Source organism: Neovison vison, chromosome 10, assembly GCF_020171115.1.
Source record: "Neovison vison isolate M4711 chromosome 10, ASM_NN_V1, whole genome shotgun sequence".
Lineage (NCBI taxonomy): Eukaryota > Metazoa > Chordata > Mammalia > Carnivora > Mustelidae > Neogale > Neogale vison.
Window position 1 is genome coordinate 34,047,642 of NC_058100.1, and position 27,969 is coordinate 34,075,610.

The following is a 27,969-nucleotide window of genomic DNA, read 5'->3' on the forward strand; positions in this document are numbered from 1 at the left end:
CGTTATCCTCCCTCCAAAGAATAGGTTCCCCTCTCAGCTATGGAGAACTAGAGGTAAATGTGCCTTTTCTCTTCCTCTGCTGTTAGCGGATCGGGGCTTCGTAGGCATCAGACCGTCATAGATGTGCTCCCACTGTAAAGGGGTTCAGTAAAAATCTGTTCTCAATGAGACAAACAAATTTGGAAAGTACAATGAAGGAGAACTTTTATTTTTCTTGTAATAGAAAAGGTTGTGGGTTTTCTCCCCTAGTTACTGAATAGCAAGTTTCTGATTACAAGGATCAGATTTTCTGATCAAGAATCAAGACTTGGGGGCACCTGGGTGGCTCAGCCAGTTAAGAGTCTGCCTTTGGCTCAGGACATGACCTCAGGGTAATGGATCGAGCCCCACATCGGGCTCTCTGCTCAGCGGGGAGCCTGCTTCTCCCTCTCCCTCTGCCTGCTGCTCTGTCTACTTGTGATCTCTCTCTCTCTGTCAAATAAATAAAGTCTTTTAAAAAAAGAATCAAGACTTGACAAGATAATAGACCATTTAAAGTTGTAACCAACCCAGAAAGTAGAGTCTGTGTGGTCTCTGGGTCCTTCATGTGTTTCAAGTGGCATTTTATTTACACACAGATTCCAAGAACATATGCGGCCACTAGTTAAGTGTCACAATATCCTTAGTATCTTTGGATCTTCTTCCTTAAAGTGTGGTCCTCAGACCAGCAGCAACAGCACCCCCTAGAAGTTTAAGATAGAAGGCAGAAAAGAATCTCATGGCCCACTCCATTCCCAATGAATCAAAATCTGCACTTTAGCAAGATTCCTGGGTAATTTGTATATTTATTCAAGATCAAGAAGCACTGGTTTAAAATGCCAACCTGGAGTCCTCAAGTGAGACCCGTCACATCCACTTTCACAGTCCTGCCACATCTGGTCCAGGCCGGCATGTCAGGACAACTGTGAGCCTGGCCACTGCCCAGAAGGGCTTTTGTGAATCAGGACCCACCACTTCTCCCGAGTAAAGCAGGGTAGTCCCAAACTCTCTTCTTCATTACATCACTCAAAGGAAAGACTTGGTCTAAAACCTTGACAATGACCTATTCCGCCATCCTGGATTGCCAAGACATTTATTTTGCACTGTCTATTTTCTGTCCTTCTGGTCAGGCAGGAGCCTGTCGTGGTGCAGGACCCTCTGCTGTGGGGCTCAGCGGGGAAGAGACGGGAAAGAGGAGTGATGTTAATGAATGAGACACTGTCCGCGATCCAGCCGTCTGTAATTCCCTGGAGTCTGTGTAGAATTCAGGATGGGGTCCATGGATTAGGAGATATTAGAAAATATCTTTTTTTTTTTCATCTGGGAGGTATAAAATGTGAGAATAATGCTTCTCTCTTCCTCCCGTTAGCCATGGCTGATGCAGGAAGCCTCTCCTCTCGTTGCTAACTCAATGCCTTACTCTCCATGACAGAGCTCTCAGTGAATACAACTTCCCACAGTTTCCAGAGACCTTGCATTACCTCTACAAGCTCTCAGTGGAAGATCCTAGACGGTCAGAAGACAGTATCATCACAGTAATATTCCTCACTGAAGTAAGTCTCAACAGGTGACTGCGAACAGCCAGGTTCCCATTCCTTATCCAAACTTAAGTCGACCCTCCAATCTTTTTATCTCCCGCTCTGAATATTAATTCTTACCCAGAGTTAAGACAACGACAGATAACTTTTGTCATGTCTTTCGGAAATGTGGATTTGCACAAACACTGTTTCTGTAGTACCAGTTCACACATCTCTAGAGGCTTGTTAAACTACATCAAAAACTAGTGAAGTGCTATATGCTGGCTAATGGAACATAATAAAATTTTTTTTAAATTAAAAATACAGTACACCAAGGAATATTTAAAGTACACTCAAAGTTTACTTAAAGATAGTAGATAATACCTGAGATCTGAATGATACTTCAGACTGTCTAAGGGGGAAGAAAAAGAAATGGTCCAAATAACTAAGTAAAATGAAACTATAGAATATATTAATATTTATATTACTATTACACCATATATTGTAATGCTATACTAGAGTTGAGCAAGTTGAGAAAGTCCTTTTGCTTAGAAAAGGCATGTAGAAAGTTCTATACGTTGAAATTCTCTGAGTCAACTATTAATTTTTCCATAGAGGTAGTACATAATAAGGTACTAACCAAAGGTGTCATGCCAAAGAGTCTCAAAAATCTGACATAATTTCAAGCATCATAGTCAGCAGAACAGGTAATAAACTGTAAAAGACATACCCATACACGACACTACCTACTTCTAAAGTTTCCAGAAAGATACATAATCCGTTTAACTGAACATTGCACTAGAAAATCACTAATGCTGCCAAACTTGCTTTAATCCATTTGAATCTCTCATTATTTTGATTATGTGACTCATTATTTTCATTGTGTCACCCTTTTAAGTATGTTCAGACATTAAGTAGACCTAAATATGACATACATGATTGCTCCCACAAAACGACATATTCAAAAGAAATTTACAAACAGCATGAGGTTTATATGAGCATTATAATGTGACAGATGATGTTTAAGGAGCCCTAATGGCCTCTCTCCTCATGAATGTGGTGCTTACTCCTTTTGGAGAGTGGTAAACCTGTCCTTCTAGGAACCAAGCAATGACGAGTGGCCTCACCATGACGTCACTTGGCCTTTAGTTGTTCTGAGCACATGATCTGCGTGTTTTACCTTAGCTTAGTCTCATTAGCCAGCAGCATTTAACATACCATTTATTTATATATTATTTCTAATTTTCTACCGACATAAGTAACTAGAGTTTACATCTTCGTGCCTAAGTCTTCTTCCTTCCAGGATTTTAGATTACTTCTTTCTAGTAGATTCCATGAATCTGAAAGAAGAACTAAGGAGTATAAACATTCTCAAGAGTAAGGATTTTTATGGCCAGACTGATTTCCAGCAAGCAGGGTCAACCAGCGCGCCCCATGTGGTTCGCTTACCCCACGGCACTCTGGCCACTCTTGATGAGCTTTCCCAGTTGAGACGTAAAGGTGATGTCTTGTGGGGGATTTGATTTGTCCTCAATTTTTAAAATTTTAGAGAGGTTGAACATTTCAAAAACATAACTATTCATAAATTAAATTTCCATAATCTGAACAACCCGATCTCTTCTGTGCCCTTTTGCTTATGACAGTCTTAGTGTTTTTCTCAATGAATTCTATGATTCTCTGTCTTTCTCTCTCTCACACAACCACAGAATTTTGTGAAGGATATTAAATGTGTTATGCATTTGATTATCGAGAATCAGTACCTAGTTGGTTGTTTGCCTTTTATTTTTGCTTATAGAATATGATTTCTTTCATAAAAATTAAGCATTAAAAAATCTACTATGGCCAAAGAGTTGATAAATACTCATGGATAATTTGTTCACTTTATACATTTTTATGTAAATTTTTATATGCAATGTTGTTTCCCGTGTTTATACAGTGTTCTACAAGGTACACCATAGTCTTTCACTAAAACTAAAGTTTTCCCTAAATAATTAACGTCTTATCCCAGCATCATGTAATTAATAAACCTTAAATTCACTCCACTGGTGCCACTACCTTTATGAATTCCATTATTAATTTCATAGACATACCACAGACACACACATTAGGGTCTGCCCTAAATGACACTGTTAAAGGTCCATTCATTTTCTCATTGCTGTGCAAGGATCACACTGGAATTAGGGAAGCTTGCAATTAAATTTTAATGTCTTGCAAAGCAACTTTCTGTCAACTGCCTTCAAAATGTCTTTAGTCTTTCCTATGTATTTATCTTTCAAGTCACACGTTAAAATAATTTTGCCAGGTTTAAAAGAAAAAAAAAACTTTCACTAAAACTATGATTGCAGTTAAATTAAAGCTATGAGCTTCTTGGGAATATTTGGTATTTTTATAATTTTGCTTCTTTTTTTAATTCAATATTTTGTCATATTCATATAAATCTTATATATTAATTTTGGAATTATTAAGTAGTTTATATTATTTTAAATTGGTAGTGCAAATGTGGCCATTTTTGGCTCTTGAATTTATCTTTATTAAATGTGATTTTGGGTATAGATTTTTGTGTTTGTTTTGTATCTTGAGAGAGCCGTCACACAGTATTACAGTAGTTTTGGGTGTACAGCACGCTGACTCGACAAGTCTCTAGGTTACGCTGTGCTGACGCGTGTAGCCACCGCCCGTCACATGCCACACTGTGACGATACCCTGCCTGTATTCCCGCTGCTCTGCCTTCATTCTCATGACTTCCGCATTCCATAGCCGGAAGCCCGGATCACTCACTCTCCTTCATCCCTTTTGCCCAACCCTCTACCCCTCTTCTTTCTGACAATCACCAGTTTTCTGCGTTTAGGAATCTGATTCTGCTTTTTGTCTGTTTATTCATTTCTTTTCTTTCTTCTTTTTTTTTTTTTAGATTTTACATATGCGTGAAAATACAGTATTTGTCTTTCTCCTCTGACTTATTTCACTGGGCATTAGACCCTCTAAGTGCATCCATGTTGTTGCAGATGGCAAGATCTCATCTTTTATGGCTGAGGAATAGTCCACTATTTATACATATCACATCTTGTTTACCTTTTCATCTCCACGTGGGCACTTGGGCTACTTCCTTAACTCGGCCCTGGTAAATAATGCTGCTATATAGAGGGGTGCATGGACTGTCGGTGGGAATGCAAGCTGGTGCAGCCACCCCGGAAACCAGTATGGAGGTTCCTCAAAGAGTTGAAACTAGAGCTGCCCTCTGCTTTCAAATCCAAATCTAAATCCAAATCTAAATATCTTTTCATTATAACTCAGTCTACAACTTCACAGTCCAAATTCAGTTCTGTTTTAGATGTTTTCATGGTACCTTATAGCTTTTCTTCCTGGTACTGATCACAATTAGCAACTCTGTTTTCATCAGAATAGTATAAATAGTGTGTGTGTGTGTATATATATATAAATATATATATATTCTATACTATTATATATTTATATAATAGTATAAATAGTATAAAATTATCATACAGTATCATTCTCTCTTGCTAGTCTATAAGCCCCACAAGGTCATGGATGGAGACTGTTTTGCTCACTACTGTGTTCCCACTTACTAGCATAATGTCTGGCCCATAGTAGGCACAGCCTCCTAGCACACATAAACATTCACTGTCAAGGAACTCTCCTACCTAACTATAATCTGGGGCAGGGAGATAATTTAAATTGAGTCACTAAGTTGTCAGCAACGGAGAGAAAAAAAAATGTAATGCATATATTTAACTCCTAACAACATGGGACTTAGGATGCTGAACACTATACCATACCATCCAAAATCCACATACAACTTTTGACTCCCCAAAAACCTAACTACTAATAACACAAACGGTCAATCAACACACATTCTGTACGCTGTATGCATTACATACCGTATTCTTACAATAAAGGAAGCTAGAGAAAAGACAATGTTGTTTTAAAAAATCATGAAGAAGAGGAATACATTCACAACATTGTGCTGTAAAAAACCTGTATCTGACCCACACAGTTCAAACCTGTGTTGTTCAAGGGTCAACTGTAGATACGTACAAAAATATATATGCATGTGTTTCCTATTATGACTGCTTCCTTCTGCTTCCAGAGAACACAGAAACTATGAACACAGAAATATGTGTGGGGATATGTGTAAGTATCTGGAGTTTTAGGGAAACTTGTGCTTCCATTTTACTGAGAATATCTCCATTTTTATCACTGACGCAGAAAACATGAATTAGCCTTTACTCTACTTATGAATGTACCGACTGTTTTCTTTCAGATCCTGAATAATTTCTTCAAGGACCCATTCCCAGAAGAGTTTTTGGTTCTCTTCAGGAACTGGGTCAATGACGACAATCCTGCAGTTAGCAAGCTGAGCCTACAGAAAATCGCCAGCATGGCGCCAGTGATCAATGAGGCACGTGAGTGTGTGGTCTGTGATCGCCACCGCCATCGCTGTCGAGGGCTTCCCACTGCTCAGGACCCTTCTTGATCACACACTGCTATGTCTCCGTTTCTGTAGACTAACACAATTTCAAAGCCTGGGTTGAATGGGAGCAGTGTGGCAAATAGACTCAGGAGCTTAATCACCCTGTTTCTCTTTTTCCTGGAAAACCATTCGCGGCCCTTGGAATGGACCAACGTTGTCCTATACAAACTCTTGGGAGTCTAAGCCACACACACAGAAGTTCATTTCCCTTCCAACCTACACAGCTGCCACCACACTGACTCTGATCCCAGAGCACTCCCTCGAGCTTCTTCTTCCGCTCAGCACACTCGTCCTTAGCTGTACAAGTTCACTTTTGTCTGCTTCTCAACTCAGGTCGATTTCTGCTGAATATTCGGACCTGGCAGGTGCATCCTTCTCAGAGCCACGCCCACCGTGAGCCCTTGCTTACACGATACTTTACACCAGGAGTTCTCTGTCTGTGCTGCTTGAACCGGCAGTATCAGCCTCTCCCAGAAACTGGTATAAATATAAATTGTCGGGCCTGCCCCAGAGCTGTGGACTCAGAAGTCATGGAAGTGGGGCCAAGCTGTGCTTCTGAAAGTCCTCCAGGGGGTAGTAATCACTTAAACTTGAGAGCCACGGTCTTACACTCTTTCCTGCTGAGTAGCGAGAATACTTCTTGCCTTCCAGGAAGATCAAATCTAAACATGTTTTGTGATGCTCTTATAAATTCTTTTTTTAAAGTTTTTATTTAAATTCCAGTGAGCAAACAGTGTCATCAGCTTCAGGTGTACAACGGAGTGACTCAACACTTACGTGCAACACCCAGTGTTGTTGTATCACAAGTGCCTCCTTGAGCCTCACCACCTGTTCCACCCATCCCAAAGCACCTTGCATAATGGGATTATGCTGGTTCTGTAAATCATTGTTGATTTAATTAGTTTAATAATAAACCCTTGTTTACGTATTCAACATTGCCTCTGAACGCTCAAAGCCTGTCTGTTGGGCACCCATTTTGCGTTTAGAATGAAATGAGCTGTTATTTATTTGCTTTAAATAAGTCACAGAAGTCAGTGTACATTCTTGTAGTATCAGAGTTACTCATTGCCTTGTCTAGCACTCTTTCCAATGTTTTTAATGACTTCAAGGAAGACTCTGGGTCAAGGTTGTCAAGGACAGTAAGAGAGAAACAGTGGAGCATGAGCTGGGCTGAGGTCATGTACTATCTCTTGGTAAAGACAGCTTTTCAGCCAAACACAAGGCCTCTGGCTATTATTTTGGCAAATCCTATTTCTTTTGCTTCTTCTCTTTCTGGTCTTTGCTTCTCTCCTTTGGTGTCTCCTTTTTGCCTATTTCCTTGCTTTCTGTCCTGTTGTCTCGGATCCTCCAAGGAGTCTCATGACCCACCTCCGCTGCTCAGGGGCTCTCGTGTCCACGCGCGTCACCTGGTTTAGAGGTCACCCTGCTGAGGCTGTGCTGGCGAATGCTTCACCGCCAGCGCTCCGGAAACAACACTGCTGCTCTGGGGTCCCCTCACCATGGCTATTTCAAGCTATCAGAGGGACACCATTAAACACAGCACTGGGGAGAGATGCCCGGTAGTGCGTCATTATTTAATATCCCCCCAGACAGATACAATACCTGTGAGTAGCCTCGAGGGCATGTAAGAGTCCAGAGAAGCAAAAGAAATAGGAAGTGATGGGTTTTGAGTATTTATTACCTTGACTTTATTTCTTCCTAGTTTTCCAAAACTTATTTTTTAATAGTGACTTTTTAATTGTAACCTCAGTGTAGTTACCACGCAGTGTTCCACTCCTTTCTGGAGGACCGTGCGCCGATTCAGCGATTCTGGACCTTACTAGGTGTTCATAGTAAGCGACTCTTTTTTTTTTTTTTTTAAACTTCATTTAATTAATTATTTATTTATTTTTAAAAATTAATTTATTTATTTTCAGAAAAAACCAGTATTCATTATTTTTTCACCACACCCAGTGCTCCATGCAATCCGTGCCCTCCTTAATGCCCATCACCTGGTACCCCAACCTCCCACCCACCCCCCACCACTTCAAACCCCTCAGATTGTTTTTCAGAGTCCATAGTCTCTCATGGTTCACCTCCCCTTCCAATTTCCCCCAACTCCTTTCTCCTCTCCATCTCCCCTTGTCCTCCATGCTATTTGTTATGCTCCACAAATAAGTGGAACCATATGATAATTGATTCTCTCTGCTTGACTTATTTCACTCAGCATAATCTCTTCCAGTCCTGTCTATGTTGCTACAAAAGTTGGGTATTCGTCCTTTCTGATCGTAAGGGACTCTTAATCCCCGTCCCCGGTTCCCCCACCCACCCACCACCTCCCTCGCCTCCGGCAACCATTGGTTCGTTCTCTGGACTTGAGAGTCTGTTTGAACAATCTGCTCACAGAAGTTTTGACAATGTGACAACTGCATCTTGGGAGCCAAGTCCAGCGCACGACTGCACGCGGCCCAGGCCCAGACGTGTGTGTGCCGAATGCTACGTCTCGTCTCCTTCTAGTTCCAAAATCCAGCCATTTCCTCTCTTACATACAGATAGAAAATGTCTGCAGCTTGTTGGTGTCCGTCTTGGATGCCTTCCTTTCAAAAGACAAAACTGTCATCATTCGGGCCTTAATCACCCTTCGAAGACTTCTAATCAGACTGGACAAGGTGACCTACTCCTCTCTGTGTACTAGAATTGCTTCCAGCTACTGTCCTCTGATGGATCACGTGAGTTACACAGTTAGATATGTGAAATCACTAAGTTTTCTAGTTAAGCGGAAGCCCCAGCTGAGGCAATGCTATTACATTTCAGAAGAAATCAACAGAAGATAGTCATTTTGTGCAGAACTACCATTTCTTCTCCAGAGATGACAATATTAGTCAAATAAGTACCGTCTATATCTATATAGTTATATTCCTGTGTACATATATATATAACTACACTATGAGAACCTGGAAAATTTGTCCATAAGAAAGGAGAATCAAAGATCATCCTCTGTCTTTGGAGGAAAGAGGAAATGTATATAGTTTAGGGGCTATATCTTGGCTAAGCCTAGCTCTGAACTGCCTGTGTTCAAATCCCTAGTCTGGCTCCTCCCAGCTGGGAAATCTTAAGCAGGTTATTCAGTTCCTTATGCTCTGGTCTCCCCACCTATAAAATAGAGAGAGTGGCAGGTGTGTTAGGGCATTAGAGATGACATGTTAATGCCCCCAGTGTTTGTTATTATCATATAAAACTCTAACTAAAGGGTATTTCATCAGGATGCCTGGGTGGCTCAGTGGGTTAAGCATCTGCCTTCAGTTCAGGTCATGATCCTGGGGTTTTGTTACCCAGTCCGGTTTCAGGCTCCTTGCTCAGAGGAGCCTGCTTGTCCTCTGCCTGCCTCTTGCCCTGCTTGTGCTCACTCTCTCTCTCTGATAAATAAATAAAATCTTTTAAAAAAATAAATAAAAGGTCTTTCATCAAGAAATTATGCATTTTGTAAACTCTTGTTTTGTATGGTAAATGTATTCCAGAAAAGTTGGATGACAGTAACATATTTTAATAAGCAAAGACACTTTGGAATGCCATAGAGAATATTTATTTTTAAAGACTTCTATAATAAGTCATTTGTGAATTGGAGAATTATTTCATAGAAAATTATTTTCCAAAAATTTCTAAGCTCTTAATTATTCAGATTTCATTGAAGAAAGCATTGTATTATTAAGCTTTAGAAGTCATTTAATGACAAGAATTATTTTCAAAATAAATAATGGTAATAATAGTAATAATAATAGTGGCTGGGTTTATTGAGCATTTACTAAGTACCAGTCACTATTCTAAGGGTTCTACATGTACTAACTCATACAATTCTCTAAACAACTATTACTATTATCCAGTGTACATACAAGGAAAGTGAAGCAAAGAGAAGCAAATATCTGGCCAAGTTCACACAGCTAAATAAGAAGTTGGAATGTCCATGTAAAAAAGATTTCAAAATGAAATCACTTGGAGGGAAAATAAAACTAAACTAAACTAAATAAACAGTCATACCACACCAAATTAAAAGAAGCAAAATCAGAGAGAAGAGAAAATTACCAAATATCAATTTACCTTAAGTCATTCCTTGGAAGTTGAATGTTTGAAAAATATTAGGATATCAATGAAACTATGATACTGTGTTTCTCCATATCTAAAGAAAAACAATGATAGGCATGCAGCGCCCAGGCTCCCATGGCCACTTCCCCCAGGCGGACACAACCCTTGCCTCCCTAGGGCAGCATCTCCACACAGCACCTGCTCCACACCAACGCTGATGGCGAGAACATCCTAAAAGGCCCCAGCCCATGTTCCCAGAGGGAGAGATGACAGAGTTGGTGAACACTTGTCAAGACCACAATTACTTAGCGACCTGCATAAACAAAAATGGCAGCTTTGCTAATTTGAGAATCTACCCACATGTGCTGTTGGATCTTCAGAGTCTTTGAACAAAAATAGAACAAGTCTTTGAACAAAATAGAAGAAAGAATGAAAGAATGAAGTCAGGACAGTACTGGGCAGGTGAAGCGATGACCACCCATAGTTCGGGGAAGGGCCAATGACAGATCCTGGCCCACCGCCGGCGGTTGTCTGGTTGAGGAAGACATGGATATAGTGGTATGTGATGAGATCCACTTCATCAGAACATTAAAACTCCACAATAGAAGCAGTTCAGGAATATTCTCATCCTTAGTGGGGCTGTTTCTCTGGCACAGAGAGGTTTGGGTACCCCCAGGCCATCATGTGCAGTGGGAAAGATGAAAGTGGCAAAGACACCTTGGTTCTGGGGCCAGAGATGGGGCATATTACTTGAAATAGTCAAACTGGAACCAAAGACAGTCACTCTGGTAAGAGATTGGCCAAATGGACGGATGTAAAAAATGCATGCGAGAAACATGTGGGGGCGTCTTACACAATCTTAGAGGAGGCTGCCCTCAGGTTCTAGGAGAAGACTACCCCAGCGCTGAAGAGGTAAACCCAGGAAGGGAAAGAGTTTGACTATAGGATTAATGATGGGACAGCTGATCCAATCCATCTGACCAATCTATCTCCAGAAGAAGATTCCACATGGGAGTTTCTCAGACTGATTCTTGACCTCTCAGTAAAAGTACTGAAACAGGATGGGAAATATTTTACACAGGGTGACTGTGTCAGTTTAAGGAAAGCCCTGTCACTCTCTGAAGAACAGCATTGGCACCTATATTGTCCTGTGGAAGTCTCGAAGGAGTATATGTAAACATATATATGTTTATATGTAAACATATATGTTTTATTTGTATATATATCATATTATATATTTGTATATTATATATTATATTTATATTTGTATATAAATAAATATATGTATATATTATATATAATATATAAATATATATATGGGAGATATATATCTCCCACTGCTTAAAGAAAAGAACCCTAGTGATATCCTCAAACGAGGCCTTTCTCTGTGCATATTCTAGAGTAATGGAGGCATCCGGAGTATGGCCATTCAGCACTTCGGCGAATTACTCAGGGACATGAGTGAGTACACGTGGATGCTGAGTGATGTGATTCTTGGAAGTTTGGTGCCTCTGATCCTGTTTTTGGAAGACACAGAAATTAGAGTTGCTCAAGTAAGTCCTGCAATCTTGTTTTTCTTAGCTTTGCAGAGAACCGCAGTGTTTTATGTAACCGCAGATGAGCACACCCTCAGTGACCCTTTTCTACTCTGCAGGCATGTAAGTATACGTTAGCGATCTGCGTCTCAGAATTAAACTGGCCAACGTGGCATTTGCTCAAGGACGAGTTTTACAGTTTCGAGGTGGTGGTGCTCAGCATCTGCAGCAATCTCGTAAGTGGCCATGAGAGCTACAAAGTTACAAAGTTGGCTTCCAAGGCGATCCTGAGTGACAAAAGGTGTGGCAGGGACAAGCGTGGGTCCCGGAGAAGGAAGGTGAAGACAAGATAGCACACGAGGAATTACAGCTGAGGTTTCAGACCAGAAAATTCAGGTTTCCACTACCTCTTCCCTGACATTGGTTATCTCTGACTTTCTTCCTCCGACTCACCCACCTTGAGTTGCGGATGGTCACAGAGGTAGGAACTGCATTCCCAATCACCAACAGCAAAACCAAAGGCACTTGGCCACATCTGATGGGCCAGGGTTCTGGAAACCAGCATGAAGTACAGCAGGAGACAAGAGGGGGTGGATGAATGTTCTCCAAAGTTTGGAAACAAACTGGGCTTGGGAGTCATGTAATAACCTGAGGAACATCAACAAACAAGAGAGTGAAGAGATTTCTGTCCCCTAGTTTTAAATCGGTCCTAACTTGATATAAGCAACCAAGCTCTTTTTTCTGGAAGCCTCTCCAGAGGGAGCAAATGTGCTTTTTCCAATGACTGAGTATTGTTTCTTCATTTTATTCTCAGCTTACATCTCATGAGAACTACATTACATATCTGATATCTGATACCTTAGGATTCCTGAGAAGCTCCCGAGTATATCTGAGGAGATCGTCGGTTATTTTAATAGGTAAAGAAAATTCGATTCTCATTACCTAATTTTACTTATAAGGTACAGAATAGGGTAGCAGCTGGAAGAGTTTCTTAAAAATATATAAATTTTCTTTGTTTATGATGGACAAAACTGCCATAGTGATATCTATGAATCGAAGTTAATGCACGTGATGAGAATAGAGTTCTACTTTCTAGAGCAGTGAGTATTGCTGTGTGATTAAATTCTCATACAAAGTGTACCCAACAGGATGAATTTCAAATTTAGGATGGTGGCAAACCACTGCTAACCATTCCCCCTCACTGCTTAACAATCACCCCCCCAAAGAATAAGAATAATATAAAAAATACAAATACCATCTTTAATAAAACATGGACATCTCTAACCACAAACTACAACAAATGAGGAAATGCTACCAAATCCAGCAGAGTTTTTTTTTTTTTAATGTTGTGGGTGGAGGGGATATGATGGAAGATTCCAACAGAAGATATCTAAGGTTTTTGATCTTGGACAAACCTGCCCCAAAAGCGTTTTTTTTCCCATTAAATTATCACTATAAAGATCAAAATTAGCAAACATTTACTTGGAATGACAGGAAGTGAGCTCCCAGTTTGACAGTGGGATCTTTCCTCAGCCCTATTTGGCATCATGGAATAGCAGGGCCACCAAGGACTGAGGAAATACAGTCGTGAGGTACTGGTAGAGAAGAGCCCGTCAGTCAGTCAGGGTAGAAGACAAACTGAACTGTGGTCATCACTAGAGCTCCTGATCTTGTTGATCTCAGAGGAGTGAGGGAACACGACGTCCAGAAACCCTGCATCATCAGAGCTTTATTTGAAGCCAGAAAGAATTCTGCTATCCTGAATTAGATATGTATATATATCCTGTATTATATATTCTGTATATAGTCTGTACGTAATATTGCAAGATCCAAAAATAAGTAATTAAAAAAGCATGATCTTTCTACAGAGGTATTTCCAGGGTGAAAATAGAGGAAAAAAGAAAAACAAAGTTTAGAAAATGTTTTTTTTTTTCTGAAGGTTTTATTTATTTATTTAACAGAGAGAGAGATCACAAGTAGGCAGAGAGGGAGGGGGAAGCAGGCTTCCTGCTGAGCAGAGAGCCCAATGTGGAGCTTGATGTGGGGCTCAATCCCAGGACCCTGAGATCATGACCTGAGCTGAAGGCAGAGGCGCCACCCAGGTGCCCCTAGAAAATGTTTCTACGGACCAGATAAAAATGAGGATATGTATTTCTGTGAATCCAAAACTTTTTTACATAAAGATCTAAGGGATATACACAAACACATAGGAAATATAGGATGGCAAAACGGAAGCTCAGGAAAAATAAGTTTTCAAAGTATGTGGGGAAGTATAAGAAAAAATATATAACCATTATTAAAAAATGCCTCCATCAGAAAGGATGAATACCCAACTTTTGTAGCAACATGGACGGGACTGGAAAAGATTATGCTGAGTGAAATAAGTCAAGCAGAGAGAGTCAATTATCATATGGTTTCACTTATTTGTGGAGCATAACAAATAGCATGGAGGACAAGGGGCGTTAGAGAGGAGAAGGGAATTTGGGTAAATTGGAAGGGGAGGTGAACCATGAGAGACTATGGATTCTGAAAAACAATCTGAGGGGTTTGAAGTGGCGGGGGGTGGGAGGTTGGGGTACCAGGTGGTGGGTATTATAGAGGGCACAGCTTGCATGGATCACTGGGTGTGGTGAAAAAATAATGAATACTGTTTTTCTGAAAATAAATAAATTGAAAAAAATAATTTTTACAAAAAAAAATACACTATAACCAGCAGAAGAGAAAATACATATTGTTGATAACACAGTAAAAGACAAGGGGATACAGGGCTGAAAAATTCTAGCAAAAGGAATGAAAACCAGCAAGAAACAGTTTGAAAAACTAAGGGACAATGAGAGATATGGAAGATAAATAAAAGATATCACTCATCCTGAGGTAACTCAAATCAAAGCCACAATGAGATACAACCTCATTACCTGTCAGAATGGCTAAAATTAATGACTCAAGGAAACAACAGGGTTTGGAGAAAGGGGTACACTTTGGCACAGTTGGTGGGAATGCAAACTGGTGTAGCTACTCTGAAAAACAATAGAGTTTCCTCAAAAAGTTAAAAACAGAACTACCCTATGGCCCGGCAATTGCACTACTAGGTATTTATGCAAAGGATACAAAATGCTGATTTGAAGGGGCACGTGCACCCCAATATTTATAGCAGCACTATCAACAATAATAGAGTTATGAAAAGAGCCCAAATGTCCACCCATTGATGAATGGGTAAAAAAGATGTGAGATACACACACACACACACACACACACACGCATGCACGCACGCACGCCATGGAATATCCGTGATCAAAAAGAATGAAATCTTGCCATTTGCAACAATGTGGACAGAACTAACCAAAATAAGTCAGTCAGAGAAAGACATATCATATGATTATGATCTTTGTATTAAAATAAAATTCCACCCATATGTGGAAGAATTAAAGAAACAAAACAGGTGAATATAGGGGAAGAGTGGGAAAAGTAAAATAGATAAAAACAGGGAGGCTTATCATAAGAGACTCTTGAATATAGGAAACAAACTGAGGGTTTCAGGAGGGGTGGTGGGTTGGGGAAGGGGCTAAGTGGGCAACAGACATTAAGGAGATCACTTGATTGAGTACAGGATGCTGTGTAGGACCTGTCTGTAGGTGACAGATCAATCAAGTCTACTCTTGAAAGCAATACTACACTACATGTTAACTAACTTGACTCTAAAATTTAAAAAAAGAAATGGAACTATGCATAAATGAAGAAAGAAGGAGGAAAGGAAGGGAAGAGGGGAAAGGAGGGCAAGAGGGGGAAGAGGAAAGAAAGTAAGCATCCCAGGGGGAGGGAGATGAGCAAGGGAGGAAGGAAAGGAAGAAGTAGGAAAGGGAGATCCAGAAAAAACTCTACAATACATATAATATTTCTATTTTTAAAAACTTGCAAATATTACTGAAAGATGCAAAGAAGATTTGAATAAATAGAAAGGTAGAAACCATATTTTGGCAAAAAAAAAATCAAAATTTAAAATGTATATGGAAGGGATGCCTGGGTGGCTCAGTTGGTTAAGTATCTTGCCTTCAGCTCAGGTCATGATCCAGGGTCCTGGGATAGTGTCCCACATCCAGCTCCTTGCCCCGTGGGGAGCCTGCTTCTCCCTCTGCCTGCTGTTCCCCCTGCTTGTACTCTAACGGTCTCTCTTGAAAATAAATAAAAAATTTTTTTAATATGCATGGAATATAGGCATGGAATCAAATGCCAATTAAAATATCATTAGGGTGTTACCTGGGTGGCACAGTCTGTTAAGTGTGTGCTTTCAGCTCAGGCAATGATCTCAAGGTCCGAGGATAGAGCCCCTAATTGGGCTCCCAGCTCAGGGGGGAATCTGCTTCTCCCTCTCCATCTGCTCCTCCCCTTGCTCATGTGCATTCTCTCTCTCTCTTTCTCTCAAATAAATAAAATCTTAAATATAAATAAAGAAAATGAAAAATAATAAAATAAAATGTCAGTAGGGCTTTCTTTTCTCAAAAGTGACATATTGATTCTAAAATTAACATAGAATTTATCATACAAGAATATCCAGGAAATTCTGACCAAAAAAAAAAAAAAGAGAGAGAGAGACAGAGACAAAGACTAGCTCTATCAGATATTAATACAGCTACAGAACTTAAAATCACATGGGATAAATAGACAAACAATACCAGCCAGAAATAACCATCAAAACATGCACTATTTTAAGGTGAATCATGGCTCTAACAGTGATGAAAATATAGAATATTCCTTAAATAGTTTGGGGACACCTGGTGAGCCATCTGGAATTTTAAAAAATTCCTATCTTACTTCTTACTTTAAATAAATTTCAGATAGTCGAAGGCTCAAATGTTGAAAATAAAACCATAATAATGATAAGCAAAAATTAGTGTGGAAGAATTTGCTTTATAATCAGGGTTTGGGTAAGATCTTTCTAAGGTAAAAGTCAAAATCTAGGAATCATAAAGAAAAGATTGATAATCTATGAAAAGTGTAAATATTTCTGCAGGGACCACTATAAACAGAATGAAAAACCAAACTGAGATGAAATACTTATGACACCACAAATGAAGGGTGAGTTCTTCCTGTTCAAAGATTCTATACAAACCCGTAAGAAGAGACAACCCATCAGAAAAATGGACCCGGAACATGAAAAAAAATATATTTGGCTCATTAACATGAAATTTTCATAACTTGGTCATCCAAAAAGTGATGCAAATTGAAATGAAATGTTTCCATGCAACACAACGACAAAGTTACACTCAGTGGTCAGCGTGAGGTTGCCGGAAGTAGGTAACTCTTCACCTTACTGGTGAGAATGTCGACGGCCACCATCTGGAAGTAGAGCAGTTTGATAGCATCCATCAAAGTGAGGGATGTGTTCTCTCTTGACTCAACCTCCTCTCGGGAGGATTTATTCTCGACACGCTTGCATGTGAGAAATGACGTGTGTACCTAGACATTCACTGCGTCGCTGGCTTCATAATGCTACCCGTCCTTAGCATGTGGCATCGCTCCCCATCTGTGTTTTCTGATTACCTTCAGCATTTCAACAGTGTTACTTAGACCAAGGAAGAAACAAAAAAGTAAAGGGCAAAAATCAGCTTTTTGTTTCTGGGTTGGCCCCATCTTACAAAGCTTTCTACAAAGTCTCATCCAATGGTGTATCTTATACCCCCAGCGACCAATCATTAGTTGCAAGAAATGCCTGGAATTATGTTTCGTTTTGTTTTGTTTTTAATGGGCGAGAAGAAGACAATGGTATCAGTTGACAGCTAGCAATATGTCATAGCCCGGACATGTAAAATTTGAGACTTCACATGAGGCTCTCTGGATGTCCAATTACTTGGGGGCAGGGGGCAAGGAAAGATCAAGAGCCCATGAACCTGCATTCTTCATGGTAGCAAACTGAGTGGCGTTAACTAATGGTCGCCACACTCACGGCTGGAGCTCAGACTCCCTGTCTGCCACTCTCCCCACCACCGCCCACTGCCGTCGTCCACACAGCCGAGGTCACACTTGTGTGGGCCACGTTGGCATTTTGGTTAATTCACCATATTTGTCAAATATTCAGATTCTGCCTGACCGTTCATTTGTGACTTTCCCCACTGCCATGTCAGGAGAGCCGTTCAGTGTTAGGTGTTGCTGCCCAACTCTGCCACCTGTTTTGTTCCTCTGGCGGTTATATGGCATTTATGAAACATGTCCCTGCGGTGTAAGAAAGACCCAAATACAGCCGTGGCAGAAACAAGGTAGTAGTTTTTTCTCTCTCACACAGCAGGCCAAGGGCCAGGACCCTGGCACCAGCTCTTTGACTGCTCTAGTGTCTTCGTCACAGCTTCCTACATCAAGTCCAAGAGGCTTGCTCCGGCACCTGCAACCACTTCTACATACCAGTCAACTGGAAAGGAAAAACATGTCAAGAGGTCACACCCAATTCCTTAAACAGTTACTATTACCTCTGCTAAATGATCACTAGCCCAGGACGCACAAAGTGCAAAGTGTTGCCAAAGTGCAAAGAAGTCATGAGAATCTCAGCGTCTGCTGGGTGGCCCTACGTCCAGCTAAAACACAGCGGCGTTAGTAAGAGAACTAAAGGAAAGAAGCCATTTGACATTGGGGGAGATTAGTACTTTCTAGCATGGGAAACTTTCATGCACTTATTTGTTTTCTCTATCTCATTCTAAAAGGAATTGCATTGGATTATAAAATTAAGCAGAGGGGAAAAACTTGACATAGAGGGATACCCCACAACACACATTTTTGTTTCAAGCACTGTCAAAGGTTTAAGCCCATGCTCCCCCCATGCCAAGGAGAGTAGCTTGAGCTTTAGGCTCTGTAGGTGGGTTTTGGAAATGATCAATGGTTCTGATTTTTTGTGATCACTGTTTTGACTGAAGTAGAGACAATATGAAATATTGGTAAGGGTTGGATCAGCTTGCATTCACGTCTCAGAATGAATGCCCCTTAGCCATGTGGCCTCTACCGAGTCACTCACCTCTACAGGCTTTGGTGGTATCATTTGTAAAATGAGGATAACAAGAACAGTTTCAGAAAGGCTTTAAAAACCTACCTGAAAACATCTAAGAGCTTTTATAAAGGCAGTGATCCAAGACAGAAGGATACTATAGTATACTATAGAATACCAAAAGAAGTACGCCTGATATCTGGGGATTATTTCTCTTTTTAGGTTTTGCCAATTCTAAATGCAAAAGTAGTAGTTGGGAAGCTGAAAAACAGTGCAGAAATTTTAGGTTTCACTGAACTGAAAAAAACAAAACTTGCAATAGACTGACCATGAGGAGGAACTCTAGTAAATACCCCCCAGCTTTCCCAGAACTAAAATAAGATAATAAAATAAAATAAAACATATACATTTAGACAAAAGAAAATAACACTTTTAAAATTTGTAGATAAGGGGCACCTGGGTGGCTCAGTGGTTGTCTGCCTTTGGCTCAGGTCATGATCCCAGGGTTCTGGGATCGAGCCCCGCATCAGGCTCTCTGCTCCATGGGAAGCCTGCTTCTCCCTCACCCACTCCCCCTGCTGTGTTCCCTCTCTCACTGTGTCTCTCTCTGTCGAATAACTAAATAAAAATCTTTAAAATTTAAAAAAAATTTGTAGATAAATATATTTTAAAATATTTAGAAAAGAAGAAAAAATATTTAGAACACTGGAAAGAATTTAGAAAAAAACTATTTGAATATGAAATCTAGCTACAGCATCAAAATACAAAGATCAATTAATTGGACTTCTATATCCCAGCAATAAATGACCAAGAAACCGCATTTTTAAAAAGATTTTGTGTATTTATTTGAGAGACAGAGAGGGAGATCACAGAGGGAGAGTGGGAGGGAAAACCAGATTCCCTACTGAGTAGGGAGCCAGATGTGGGATTCGACCCAGGACCCTGAGATCATGACCTGAGCCAAAGGCAGACACTTAATCGACTGAGCCACCCAGGTCCTCCAGGAAACAAAATTTTTGAAAATGCCTAATACAACAGCACAAAAAAGAAAAAAAAAATCACCAAACACCTCAAAACAAAAGAAAGATGTATAAGATTGATACACAGAAAACTAGAAAACATTGAGAAGGTTTTTAGAAACTTTAGAGTGACAAATCACGTTCGTGGATTCAAGGATTCTATATTATGGCAATGTCAACTCTCCCCAAACTGATCCGTAGATTCAGTGCAATCCCAAACAAAATTTCACCGAGGGTGCGTGTGCGTGTGTGTGTGCGTGCGCAAACGTATGCGTGATATGAGACAAGCTGATTCTTAACTTTGCATGAAGATTTAATGGTTAGAGAGTAAGCCAAGATAATTTAAAGAACTACAAAGGTGAGGAACTTCTACTACTGGAAGGGTATCAGGACATGTCATACCTGAAGGTAGTGTGGCAGTAGCACTGATAGAATAAAGTCAAGACACTGACCCCCACACAATTTATGTTGTAAATGACTTTGCACAGCAGTGGGGAAAGGACTGGTGTTTTTTTCTTTTAATGGTGCTGGGTTAATCACGCACACATGAACAAATATATGGACTCCTACTTTATGCATTATAATTGCCGTTTGGTCTACAATCCCAAAGGGGAAAAGGTAATACAATAAAGCTTCTAGAAGTATGTATAGTAGGAATATCAGTGTGACCTTGAGACAGCATATATTTCCTATCAGAAATCCAAAATTCACTAACCATAAATAAAAAGATGGTGAATTAGACTGCATTAAAAATAGAGATTTCTGTTTATTAAAATAAAAAATACAAATGGGAAAGTTTAGTCCTGAAGTAGGAGGAGATATTTGTAAGTCATGTGACATTAAAAAACATTAGTATCCCAAATAAAAAATGCCTACAAATATATCAGTAAAAGATAACTCAATATAAAAAACAGACAAGATACTTACAGATATCTTATAAATGAAATAGCCAAGTGGCCAAAAAATGCTATATAAAACTTATTAATCATCACCAACAAGAGCAAAGAAAATCAGGGTGACACTACTACCAAATCCAGGAGAATAACTGAAAGGAAGAAGACTAACCACGGCAAGTGGCAGAGAGGATATAAAACAACGGAAAGGTTCAGAGCTCCTGGTGGGAGTGAAAATTGGTACAACCACTTTGGAAACTGTTTGGCGGTGAAGATAAACATGTCCATTAGCCAGTAAGTCGTCTGGTAGCTGTAAACCAAACATCAGTGCATAGAAACACACACCAAAATTCACACAAGAATGTCCATAATAACCTGACAGAATGTCCTCTAAGAGGGTTCAGCAAACTCTTTCTGTAAAGGACCAGAGAGTAAATACTGTAAGCGATGGATATGTCTGGCCTCTGTCAAAACTACTCAGCTCTGCAGTTGGAGGGTAAAAGCAGGCATGAGAGCTATTATGTAAATAAATGAGAAATGAATAAATCAATAAACTACAAACGAATGATCGCTACAATAAGGAGCCTGGATGAATGTCACAATAATGCTCAAGGTGAGCAGAAGAATATTTTAAAAGGGTGGGGGACGAGACTGGGAAAGGCAGGAGGAAGGCTTCTGGAATGCTAATACTGGTCCTATTTAAGGTCTAAGTGGTAGTGACAAGGACTCACTTGGTCGTTCACCAAGCTGTGCAGTTATGATTGGTGCACATTTCTCCACGTAAATATATCTCAATAAAGAGTTTCGTTATGTAGTAATTATTTGAAAGCTCTAAAAGATGTTTCAAAGATAATCTAGAGATATTTTTCTTTGAAGAAAGCTGTCTAAGCAGCCAGATCAGAGAATGAATTCGCATAATATATTTCGGGGTAACTTTAATTTTACTTTGTGCACAGGGTACTTAGCAAAGGTAGGTGGCCACCTACTGCTCAGAGATGAAATAGAAGTCATGCTTGAGGGTAAGTGTTGAAGTTACAAAGGAATCTGTACATATAAGCCTCAGTGATTGAGTTCACAGCTGTGTTCTCCCAGCTGTTTTGCCGGGGACGGGAGGAAAGTGGTGAGGGGGAATCCGTGGAAGGACTAGATTGGAGGGCATCTCTTCCTTTCCCCTTCCCTGCTTCCCTTCCTTTCTCTTCCTTTTCCTTCTCTTCCCTTCCTTTCTCTTCCTTTTCCTTCTCTTCCCTTCCTTTCTCTTCCGTTTCCTTCTCTTCCTTCCTTTCTGAGTGTGTGTGTGTGTGTGTGTGTGTGTGTGCACGCGCGCTTAAATCTGTCTATCCCTCTCATTATTTGAGACCTAACATCACCCACAGCCCTCAGGAACTACGGAGTTGAAGATTTGTTCGCTCATTCATCTATCCAACAAATATTTTCGCAGCATCTACCATGTGACACACTATTCCGGCTGCAGAGCACACAGCAGTGAGCGAGGCAAAGTCCCTTCCCTCTGAGAATTTACATTTTAGAGCATAGCCGTGCACAAAGGCACCAGGAATGCGTCTCCCTGGTGGCCTCTATTTCCTCCCCAAGATCCGATTTACAAATAGGTGAGGCAGAAGATGGGGCGGCCGCCTGCTGCCTTCCCTTTTCGGATGTGTGTCAGAGAGTTTATTTTTCAGAGAAGTTTTAGATTTACAGCAAAACTGAGAGCAAAGTACAGAGATTTCCCATATGCCTGGCCCCCACCCCACATGCCTCCCACGATTTGACATCCCTCCCCCCGGTGGCACGTTTGTTACAACCAAGGAGCCCACGTGAAAACGTCATATCTTCCTCCCTCTTCCGCTCGCCTGCTCACCCGTCTGCCCGTTTATTCAGCATCTACTTACTGCCCGCCTGCCGATGTTAATTAAGCACGATAGCTCTGCCTACCTGTCCCTCGGGCTCGTGTTCTTCCTTCTCCCCTTCATCTCCTGCTCCTCCTCCTCTCTCCTCGCCACCTCTGTCCTTGTTTTCCCCTCTCAAGTCCTTTTTTGTTAGGGAGAAAACAACGACAAGCCTGGTATCTGGATAGACTGGTATTAGCATTTTGGCATTGTACATTATCTCAGACATTTTTAAAGAATGTAAGTTATTACACGTTGATTTTTTAAACTACCTTCGTGGTTGTATAAGTCACTTCACATATTCATGCCAAGGACCGTGGGTTGACATCCTCATGTTACTATGTGTGTGTATTTCATTTTATGATGTGCCTATTTTTTACGCGGTTCTCTGCTGGAGAACATTGAGACTGATTCCCACTTTGCCATTGTTATGAGCACGATTGACCCTCCTCATGAATATATGTTTTCGCTACTTAGAATGCTCAGCGCATAATAGGCGCTCTGTAAATATTTAGTGAGTGTTCCTGTTTTTCTTTATTGAGGTCTGGTGGGGATAAGCAGATAGAGCTTCCTGGATGTTTCTAGTCCAAATAATGAAAATCGGGGGGTCGGAGAAGGAAAGGAGAGACTGTGAAAGGTGGAGGTTCTGTCCATGGTTAGAGCTTCTCGACCCCGAGAGAGAGACGACTTGCACTAACAGGCCCTTCTTCTCTTCCAGCCATTGACCTGAGGCTTCGCGACGAAGACCCCGTGACCAGGGAGCTGGCGGAGATAACCTACGCAGTTTTTAAGGAAATAGCCCATGGACTGACCTCCTCCAACCTTAAACAAATCTTCCGAAGAGTATTTAACTCTATCTACACAAAAAAACTGAAGCCTCTTTATAATTATAAGTGGTCCGACAACCCGGCCTGCAGTCCCGTGAGGATGAAGGACACCAAGAATGACAAGGAAGCCCATATGGGTGAGAATTAGGAAACAGTTCAGTAAAGAATGAGATGCTGGTCTGTGGCTCAGAACACACCTCAGAAGAGAAATGATGTTCCTTTTCCTCTTGATAATGAGTCTATACATACATGCTTTTGTGAAGGATGCTAGAAGCCTTTCCTGTCACCTAATTCTCTATTCAAATATTGAAATCCATTGCCTTCCTATGTTTAACAGTGATCGATTAATACAGCTGAAAAATCATATAAGCAAAGTGTTTGATGAGAAGCTCTTGGGTTTTTATTTAATCGATAAGCATCTATTGAACACCTTCTAAGTACCAGGCACTATGCTAGGCAGTGGGGACATTTGGATTATATAAACGAGGTTCCTGTTCTCAGGAAGGTCATGGTCTAGTGACACACCCGTGTGCCTATTTCCATCCTTCTGGGACAAATGTTGCCTGGAACAGTACTGAAAAAGGAAGAAATGGGACTTTCATGGAAGGAGGAAGGGAAATAGGAGATGTCATTTCTGAGGCAAGAAGAGTACTGGGGGGACGCAGGAGACTTCGTCATGGACACAGGTGGGCAGGGAAAGAATGGGGAGAGCTGAGTCCTGAGGGAAAGATGGTGCTGTGCTAATCACCCTAAACTTTCAAAATGAAAACTGGATAACCCACTCTCGTTAGTAGTGGCCCATTGCCCTCAGGATGCAGTCGAACACTGTCTGATGTTCGAAAGTCCCCAGTGATCTTGCTTGCTTGATCTTGCTTGACCTGTGGCTTGGGTTCATCACTGTATCTCCCTCCCACCCTGTCCTCCCCCCTCACATCAGACCCTCCAGTTACAGGAAACGACTTGTAGTTAGCTGAAAGCCCAGATGGTTCAGGAGTTGTGTCTTTGTAATACGTCCACTTGCAGTGCATGGATGTTTTCATTTCTCTGGTGTGGGGCAGCAGCCACTGCCTCTGCCTTGGGTCCTCCTTCAGCTCCTCCGACTTCTGTTGACAAAGGACACGAGCTTCTCCTGTGAGCTATGCACATCATCAACAGCTTGAATGGTAGAGGCCACAGGAGAGTGACATACTTCCAAGACTGTGGGTTTTCCCCGTCCTCTCCCACTCCCACTGTACATGCCCCTTCCCTTCCCAACTGCGTGCCCTGCAAACGCCAAGCTCCAGCATCCTTGTGAAGACAACAGCCTTGCTGAGACTAGGGAACCTCCAACTTCTTGCGGTCAAATCCCTGATGCTGCCTCTCTACTCGAATCCCGACCGATACCTCCGAGATGCATTTTCCAGACGCCTTTGATCAAGTAGGTTCACGTTGCTCCTATTTTGCCTTAGCGTTCCATGTAGCTTTCATTGCATTTCCCCGCCTTTAGTGAAATCCCTAATTTTTTTCTCTCTCTCTGCCCCACAACATTGGAGTTTCTTGAAGGCAAATATGTTTTACCCTCCGTGAAGTTCTCCGGCTCGGAACGGGTGCTTGACGAGCACGTGCCGGGTGAACGAGGTGCCAACAGGACACGTTTCACTCGTGCTTCAGTGAAAGTTTTCAGATGTGATACTTAATATTAACAACAATGAAAGAATGGGTAATTTTAATTTACTGTTTAATCCATATTGCTTCATAGTACCCAGATGTTCCAGACCTCACTTTTCAAAATCAGGGCAAATTTCTTTGCCCACCAGAAGACATGAACAGACATTTCTGCAAAGAAGACATCCAGATGGCCAACAGACACATGAAAAAGTGCTCAGCATCCCTCAGCATCAGGGAAATAAAAATAAAAACCACAGTGAGATACCACCTCACACCAGTCAGAATGGCTAAAATTAACAAGTCAGCAAATGACAGGTGTTGATGAGGATGTGGAGAAAGGGGAACCCTCCTACACTGTTGGTGGGAATGCAAGCTGGTGCAGCCACTCTGGAAAACAGCATGGAGGTTCCTCAAAAAGTTGACGATAGAGCTACCCTATCACCCAGCAATCACACTACTATTTACCCTAAAGATACGAATAGAGTGATCCGAAGGGACACGTGCACCGGAATGTTCATAGCAGCAAAGTCCACAATAGCCAAAGTATGGAAAGAGCCTAGATGTCCATCAACAGATGAGTGGATAAAGAAGATGTGGTGCATATATATGGTGGAATACTATGCGGCCATCAAAAGAAATGAAATCTTACCATTTGCAATGACATGCATGGAACTGGAGGGTGTTATGCTGAGTGAAGTAAGTTAATCACAGAAAGATAATCATCATATATGATCTCTCTGATATGAGGAGTTTAAGAGGCAGGGTGGGAGTTTGTGGGCAGTAGGGAAGGAAAAAATGAAATAAGATGGGATAGGGAGGGAGACAAACCATAAGAGACTCTTAATCTCAGGAAACAAACTGAGGATTGCTGGGGGTTGGGGAGTAAGAATAGGGTATTTAAGTGATGGACACTGAGGAGGGTCTGTGCTATGGTGAGTGCTGTGAATTGTGTAAGCCTGATGATTCTCAGACCTATACCCCTGAAACAAATAACACATTATGTGTTAATATAAAAAATATATATTATATTGGGACCCCTGGGTGGCTCAGTTGGTTAAGCAGCTGCCTTCGGCTCAGGTCATGATCCCAGCGTCCTGGGATCGAGTCCCACATCGGGCTCCTTGCTCGGCAGGGAGCCTGCTTCTCCCTCTGCCTCTGTCTGCCATTCTGTCTGCCTGTGCTCGCTCTCTCTCCCTCTCTCTCTCTGACAAATAAATAAAATCTTTAAAATATATATATATTATATTATATTATATTATACATATAATATATATTATTTTAATCATAAGCCTACTAACATCTCAAAGTTGAGTCACTCTACAACTCTAATAGTTTGTGCTGTTGCATCTGAAAAAGCGAGGAATGTTTGTAAAATCAGATTAAAACAATGTTAATTTCCTTGCCCACCTTCTAAACTTGCAAGATGCCTACTGTGATAGGCTAACTAGTAACCTTACCACAGAGATCCAATCCCTGATTCCCAGAATCTGCAAGTATGTTACCTAACATGGCAAAAGGAATTTTATATATGTGGTTATTTAAAGGATCTTGAGATGGGGAGATTATCCTGGATTATCCGGGACACCAAATATAATTATAAGGTCTTTGCAAGGGAAGTTAGATCAGAGAGGAAAGAGATTTTTGGAGATGCAAGACGTTTGCCTTGAAGATGAAGGTAGGGAACAGGAGCCAAGGAATGCAACTCTAGAAGCCAGAAAAAGGCAAGGAAATAGATTCCCTTCTGGAGCCTCAAGAGGGAGCATGATGTGACCTACACCTTGATCTTGGCTAGTGAAACTCATTTTTGACATCTGAACTCCAAAACTATAACATAAGTTGATGTTGTTTTAGCCACTAAATTTGTGCTAAATTGACAGAGTAGGAAAAGGAAACGGACATACCTGGATTTCTTTTTTTTTTTTTTAATGAACTTTTTTTTAAAGATTTTATTTATTTATTTGACAGACAGAGATCACAAGCGGTCAGAGGGGCAGGCAGAGAGAGAGGAGGAAGCATGGTTCCCTGCTGAGCAGAGAGCCCGATGCGGGGCTCGATCCCAGGACCCTGAGACCATGACCTGAGCCGAAGGTAGATGCTTTAAACCACTGAGCCACCCAGGCATCCCACACCTGGATTTCTATAAAACAAAGCAAACCAAACCAAACTATAATTCCCCCCACTCCAAAAAACAAACAAACAAGCAGATTTAGCAATGAGTGTAATGGATCTTATATACAGTTTGAGGTTTGAGATTACTGCAAAAGATCTGGTATTTTCTGATACTCCTGTATTAGACATTTTCTTCGAAGTGTGTGAGGCTACCGCCCCCCTCACTCAACCTACAGTGTAACCTCCTCCATCACCACCTGGTTCTCTCTCCACCCTCTCCTTCCCATCGCCTCTTCCCTCTTTGTCGCCCACCTCCTCTGTGATGGGCACTTCCTTACAATTATTTTATTTCATCTTCACAATAATTCTGGGAAAGGGAATTCTTGCCCCATCATGCAGATGCGGCACGGCCATACACTTTCTCAGCTTTGGTATCTGTGCAGCTGGAGGCAACGACTACGCAAGTCGTTCCCAGTGAGGTCACTACTCCAGAAATGACAGCTGACCTCTATTTTGTACAACAACATGATGGTGGCACCTGGTCAGAAACTATCCTCCTCCTGAGCAGCTTCTCGGACTCTCAGTGTGTTCCCGTAGCGCACTCTGCTTACTGTCCTCAAACAGACTAACAATAACTGATAAAACTAAGCAGCTACGATACGCCAGACACTGTACAAAGCGCTGGGTTTGCACCATCCAAATTTATTCTCCCAAATATCTTACTAGCTGGCTACCACTACTGCTTCCGTTGTACCGATAGGGAGTCTGAGCCTCAGAGAGGTTGGGTACATCATCAGCAACCTAAGAAGAGGCGGGTAGTACATTTGACCTCAAGGGCTCCAGACGCAGCATTCTCAACCACTACGCCATTGTACGTGCCTTTTATGGATCCATTTCTCCCACTGAGTAAAAATTCTAGTTACACGCTGGAATTACTTAGACTGTTTGGTTTTGCTTTTTGTTTTGTTTTATTTTGTTTTGTTTAAAATAACAATAAGCA

General features: G+C 41.1%; 1 protein-coding gene and 1 pseudogene across 1 annotated transcript in view; both read left to right on the forward strand.

Annotated features, from left to right (window-relative positions):
* The window catches only part of MROH9 (maestro heat like repeat family member 9), a 61,722-nt gene extending 38,146 nt beyond the window's left edge, over positions 1-23,576 (forward strand). Inside the window, 8 exon segments of the mRNA XM_044266120.1 lie at positions 1,451-1,571; positions 5,818-5,959; positions 8,563-8,735; positions 11,487-11,639; positions 11,741-11,857; positions 12,436-12,538; positions 21,457-21,519; positions 23,105-23,576. Of these exon segments, the coding sequence (XP_044122055.1) occupies positions 1,451-1,571; positions 5,818-5,959; positions 8,563-8,735; positions 11,487-11,639; positions 11,741-11,857; positions 12,436-12,538; positions 21,457-21,519; positions 23,105-23,361 (1,129 nt within the window). The 3' untranslated portion in view covers positions 23,362-23,576.
* On the forward strand, positions 9,534-11,263 carry LOC122918757 (annotated as a pseudogene).
* Positions 23,577-27,969: the final 4,393 nt, after the last annotated feature.